Below are 6,316 nucleotides of genomic sequence, written 5' to 3'. Positions count from 1 at the left end.
GATATCCTCATTGTTTCACTTGATGTATTTTTTGTAAAACAAACAAACAAACAAAACAAACAAAAAACAACAACAACAAAAAACATTTGTTTAATTTTAAAATAAGGTAAATAAAAGTTTTTAGTGCTAAAACATCATTTTTTTAATGTGCCCCGTGATTAAATACTGCCCCCCCCAGTAAAATGTGTCTAGAACCACCACTGATGAGTGCTAATAATGCGAATGGAATAGAATAGAATGCTTTTATTGTCATCATACACAAAGTACAACGAAATTAAAAGACGACTCAAGTGGTGCAAAATACAAGTATAAAAAAAGATAAATAAGAATATATAAATAAAATTACAAAAGGAGCCAATAGGAAGTATATACAGTTAGGAATGAGCATGGTAACAGCCAAACGGTAAATAAATATAGTAAACGGTAGAGTAAATATATTGTACTGTTGAGGTAAGAACACTGTGGATATATGAGAAATATAAATAAATAAATATACATAATGTATAATACATATAAAATAGATTATAATAAAACAGAATATAATGTATGATAATTAATAATTACAATATAATATAGTATAGTATAATATAAATAATAAATATATGATCAATAATATGCTAACAATGCTACAAAAAAGGGGAAAAACTTGACTTGAAAAAAAATACTGGAATGAAGGTGTTGAGGAGGGTTTGAATCGTTTCCCGGGCTCAGCAGAAGTGGATGCAAGTGGAGTAAAGCAGGTAAATGTCGGCCCCAGCTCGACAGGGGGCAGACTGGTGAAACCGCGGCAGCATGGCGTCTCTGGGCTCATCCTGTCACACGCTACTTACTGCGCATGCGCACGGCAATCTTCCTTTTCCAAGTGCAGCGGAGTCAAGCCCCAGTCTTTGGCTCCGAGCTCCTTCATAAGGAGACAAAAAGACTGCAAAATGGTTGGTAATCCGTCCACATATGCGCCTACATGCGTACCTAAGACATACATTAAGTGCTGTGTGGTGTCAGATGTGTGAAAACACGCCGATGGAGTTCAGATGAAGATAGATTCAGTCCTGCTAATGCCTACCCGGTCTGCTTAAACGTGGCCTAACTGCTATCTTCACTAAGCTGCTGCTTCCTGTTGTGTGTGAACTGATTTACTGTGATGGATTCTTTAGTTTGTAGCCCGTCAGTGTCTGAAACTCACATCCCCGCAATTTCCATTTTAAACAACTTCGCATTGGTCCTGTTAGCATGTCGCCAAACCTTGTTAGCAGTTGTGCTAACGCCACTCGTCCATTGGCTCAGATTGCTAATGTTAGCCGAGTGCTGCGTTTCTTTCCGACAGTGACAGCCCATTTACTGCACCCTCAGCAAAACTTTGTGTTATTGTGTTGGATGCTAAAGTCGTGCATGTGTCTTTGCAGGGTTTTGTTAAAGTGGTGAAGAACAAGGCCTACTTCAAGAGGTACCAGGTCAAATTCAGGAGGAGGAGAGGTAAAGCCACCCGACACTCAAGTCATGTTTGGACTGTTCGGAGTATTACTCTTGAATTAATGATGTTTGTGTCCTTTACAGAGGGAAAGACTGACTTCTTTGCTCGTAAGCGCCTGGTTGTTCAAGATAAGAACAAGTACAACACACCCAAGTACCGCATGATCGTCCGCTTCTCCAACAGGGACATCATCTGCCAGGTAAGCTCACACTCACCTGTACCCATCAGTTGCACCTTTAACTGGTCAATGAATCTAAATCACAATACGGCAAAGTGTCGCATCCGAATCACGCAGCTGAAAGATTTTGACAAAAGCAAAGTATAATGCCGCCAGGGGTCGCTACGAAAAAATCTGATGTTTAAGAGACCCTGGGGCAAAAATTTTAAATATTGGAGTATTAATCAGTCCGACAGGTGCTGGAGAAATTAAGAACATACTCTATTAATTTGTGCTGCATGATTATTATCGTGTTATTATCTAAGATCCAGTTTCACTGTGTTATGTTCAAAAGAGTTCAGTGTTGGGAGTCTGCGTCCCTCACAGTCTGCATCACCGTGAACCGCACACACTCTGCTCAATGTCGGAAAGTACTAAACATCCCGTAAACTGTTGCTAACTTGATTCGATGCCAGCAAGACTGGTTGCCACATATGCAACAAGTCTTTTGCATGTAAGAGCTGAACTGTGATCAGTCTGTGAAAACATCCAGCAGGAGTTCATCGCATACAGGTGGAGAGATGCAGATTTCCACTGTGTAGCTCGTAGCTCAGCCCTCGTTGCTCCAAGTACGTTATCTGTGCTCGCATGTTAAAGCCCTCACATAGAGTTAAGTGTATTATACGAAACTGTTTTGCATTGTTTTCACCCTTTCTCTAAGTTATTGTTCATATTGGCAGTGATTGAACTGTTTTTATAAGTAACACTATCAAAGCCCTGCATTCAGTATTCTACCTAAAAGTGACGAGCAACAGAGAGGAAATTAAAAACTAAGCAATGTTATATCTGTTCTGAATCTTACATAATGGTACCTATACGAGTACTGTTAAAGAACTGGATCAAAACGCAGCATTGATGAAAACATTTAGCTTAACAATAGCTATCCCCAGTCACAACATGCTCTTAGTCAGACTCACTCGATGTAGACTTTTTGTAAAAACCTGTCATTTCCATTGTGTATTAAATGTGGAATTCTTCTCCACTTCTGCTAACTGTGTGTCACCGTTATCAAATTCCTCTTTGCTGCGGGAATCAACAGCAATAATCTGAGCAGCAGACTAAACACTGGAAAAAGATTTGCTGAGGATTTGAATCATGTAAAACGGCAGCTTTGGTTGTTTTTTTTTCAGTGAATCGGCCTCTATAAAGACGGTGCTTGCTACTCTGCGTGCAAATGTTCCACCAAAGCGATTCATGCGTCACCATTTTGCAACCTGGGCTTCACACCACCTCAGACAATTGAGAGTAGTTTAAAGAAATGCAGATAAGCTAGAGTGTCTGTGTTTCCCCTCGTAGCAGGTTTATAATGAGGTTCATCTTGACCATCCTCCAGATCTGACAGCTGTGAGGATAGGTCTACAAGACTGTACCGTTATGAATGAAGCAATACAGCGCTAGAGAAAAGCCTCGGTCTGCAAATCATATTCTCCATCTTTTTAGGGAATGTGCTTGTTTGGTTCAGGATACTGCAAAAATCACATTACTTTGACTTTTTGTGCAGAAGAAATGCAAACTCGCTCATCTGTCAAAATAATCACAATGTTATTACTTTTGCATATTGTTCTGCCTACAGGACAGGGGTTATGGTTTTACAAACTTCAGTACTCCAATATTAAAACAGTTTAATGGGAAGGAAAATTCATTTTTGAACTTGGGTAGTAGTTAAAATCGTACCTGGATCGTCATGCCTGGCTGCAATGTAACTTCCGGACTATAGAGCGCACCTGAATATAAGCCGCACCCAATAACTTTAAAATGAAAACAAGTTTTGTACATATACAGGCCGCACTTGTCTATAAGCTGCAGGTGTCCACGTTGTAACATTAGATATTTACACAAAGATTTTTTTAACTTTTAATTAAATACGTACAGGTAACATACACAAATATGTAAATACTTTTTTCCGAACAGTGCCTGTAACACGGCTGGTTAAGAAAATAAAAATACAGTAGCCTACCAGGAGAAGTCATTGATCACTATCTTCATCTTTCTCCTGAGCACTAAAACCACTAAAGTCGTCTTCTTCAGCATCGGAATTGAACAGCCTCAGAATGACTTCGTCACACACTTCCTCAGCCTCTTTCGTTGTCCCTCTCAATGTCACTTACATCTTGACGCAAATTCGTACAAATCAGAAAAATCCATAAATCAGCCACATCATTGTTTAAACCACAGTGTTCAAAGCTTGTGAAGAAAGTAGCGGCTTATAGTCTTTAATTTACGGTAATTTGGGGGATTTTGCCAAACATGTAGCTAATAGAAGAAGTGATATGAACATGCTGTGCATTTTATTTTGTAATTGTGTTGCAGATCGCCTATGCCAAGATTGAGGGTGATATGATCGTGTGTGCCGCCTACTCACACGAGCTGCCAAAGTACGGAATCTCCGTGGGCTTGACGAACTACGCAGCGGCCTACTGCACTGGTCTGCTGCTGGCCCGCAGAGTACGTACAAACCTGCTCACACATACATTTCTGATATTTACGCAATTACATTTTCTTGTTTTAACCACTTGGAAATCAAAACTAGCCACAGAAAGTGGTTTTCCTGTGTTCACTTGTGGAAACCATAATGCAGTTTTCTCTCTTCAGCTTCTGAACAAGTTTGGCCTGGATAAGGTGTACGACGGCCAGGTGGAGGTTACAGGCGACGAGTTCAACGTGGAGAGCATCGATGGTCAGCCAGGCGCTTTCACCTGCTACCTGGATGCTGGGCTCGCCAGAACCACCACAGGCAACAAGGTGTTTGGTGCTCTGAAGGGAGCTGTGGATGGAGGCCTGTCCATCCCACACAGGTAACCTCACTGCCTGGATGCAATGAAATGCTGTGTGTGGCCGTGTGGTGTGAGTGAGGTGAGCAGTGACGTACAGCATCCTCGCCAGGATTTTTTTTTTTTTTTTTTACAGTGTACTGGGGTGGAGTGGGGTTTAGGGCTGGACCCCAATAACTGAACAGCTGACTATTGGTTCACTGTGCTGGAATTGGGATACAAATTTTGATCACCGGCTGAACGAATACCCACTTAGCAATTTCCCTGAGGTCTTGTACCGAAGGGATTGATAAAGTTCTATTCTTATTCTTGCCACCACCGCGTGCCACCCCCAAATATTCGGGATATTCGCCATTAATTGGGGCCAAATATCCGGAGAACAGAAATTGCTATTCGGACCAGCCCTAGTGGGGTTGTCGTCTTAGTGAATGCTGCTAATGGTTGGCGGCGAATACGCTAGCAAATGGCAGCGTTAGCACCGACGACGACAGTAGGGAAATTCCATCTGTGCTTGTTGTTAAATATTTTCTTGCTACATACCCTCGAAAACAGCGTAATGGACCAATTTGCAGCATAGTTTTTTCAGTTGTGACGCTGGCTAGAACCCTGATGCAGACTTAAAGTAACACCTCGACAGAAAAGACCGCGTTCGGTCAAGTTTCTGAAATGTGACTAAAAACAATTGTGATTAGCATAGATACCACAGGAACATGGTGTTAACAGTTCAACCCTCCGAAACCTGCGTTTTTACTCACCGTGGACTCACTTTCCACTGTAATGCAAAGTTGTGTACTTCTGTGGAAACAGCACAACCACAAAAATGTCTTCTGTTCAGTGTACCACCATCATAATGCCAAAAACCTTAAAAGAGATGGATATGGTTGAATTTCTTTGGTCATTTTACAAAAGTTGAAACAATAACTTGGAATCAACATGTAAAAAGTGTCGCCAGGTGTTAGAAATACTGGAAAAATGGAGGCTTGACATACTACAGATGTTTTACGTTTTTAATTTGTTTCAAAAGACAGGTTCAAGTTCTGGTGCAAATAGTTTGCATAATGTGGTTATTAGTGAGCTTTTTAGCTTATCGTTGGTAAATTCTTTTCACCGAAATTGAAAGTCGCACAGGAGTCTGAGGGCCGTCAAAGTTCACAATGTTAGTCTTTGTTTTTTAAAGATTTCAAACCCGTTAAGGTTTCTTGGTGGTTTGTTGTGTTGAAGGTAAACTGTTGGCCTTTTCCGTGGAAGGCACTTTGACACTTGTCAGCGCTGTTGTGGCTAACGGGTAGAGTTACATAGAAATCAGTGTTCTTAGAACCGCCGGTGCTTTTCCTACTATGACAAGTGGGCTGTGAATAAGGCCAATCCATGCACACGGTCCTTCAGTAAGCTTCCTTTTTCTTTTTAATGAAATTGGCGTATTTTCCAGTTGACTGACACTGAAAGGCTTTTCAGTTGAGGTGTGCAGGTGCCCTGCTGTAGTCCAAGTCATTACAGAAATACCGCTGTGACGGTGCGGATGGCTGCAGTGAGCACAATTTTGGAAGGAAACATCCAGTTGAATTCTTTATATCAAGGGGATTCAAATTATTTCAAGGGATGTAAACTGTAATTTCCAGACATTTTTATTTTGTCCATGCACACCTAGCTGTCAGCTGAACCGGACATATTTTGGTTAAATTCAGGAACTCCTCGTTATGATTTTCTCATGTATTTTGCACAAGCGCAGCCTTAAACGCACTCCGTCGAAAGTCACGACCGCTGTTTGTCTAGTCCTGCTGCATTTTGACCACATAGTTCCATGAATTCTAAAATTACATATAAATTATTCATAGAGATTTAAAAAAAAAAAAAAAA

The 6,316-nt window shown here is 40.9% G+C and overlaps 1 protein-coding gene across 1 annotated transcript in view; it reads left to right on the top strand.

The window, feature by feature from the left end:
* The first annotated feature begins 386 nt into the window (after window positions 1-386).
* Window positions 387-6,316, top strand: part of LOC103368809 (60S ribosomal protein L5) — a 9,587-nt gene continuing 3,657 nt past the window's right edge. Inside the window, exons 1-6 of the mRNA XM_008297302.1 lie at window positions 387-403; window positions 758-932; window positions 1,404-1,473; window positions 1,555-1,670; window positions 3,999-4,133; window positions 4,281-4,483. Coding sequence (XP_008295524.1) covers window positions 387-403; window positions 758-932; window positions 1,404-1,473; window positions 1,555-1,670; window positions 3,999-4,133; window positions 4,281-4,483 — 716 coding nt within the window. The remainder of the gene's footprint in view (window positions 404-757; window positions 933-1,403; window positions 1,474-1,554; window positions 1,671-3,998; window positions 4,134-4,280; window positions 4,484-6,316) is intronic.

This window comes from Stegastes partitus, unplaced genomic scaffold (genome assembly GCF_000690725.1).
Source record: "Stegastes partitus isolate 25-593 unplaced genomic scaffold, Stegastes_partitus-1.0.2 Scaffold25, whole genome shotgun sequence".
NCBI lineage: Eukaryota > Metazoa > Chordata > Actinopteri > Pomacentridae > Stegastes > Stegastes partitus.
Note: the sequence above shows the minus strand (reverse complement) of the source record. Positions and strands in the feature narration are given on the sequence as shown.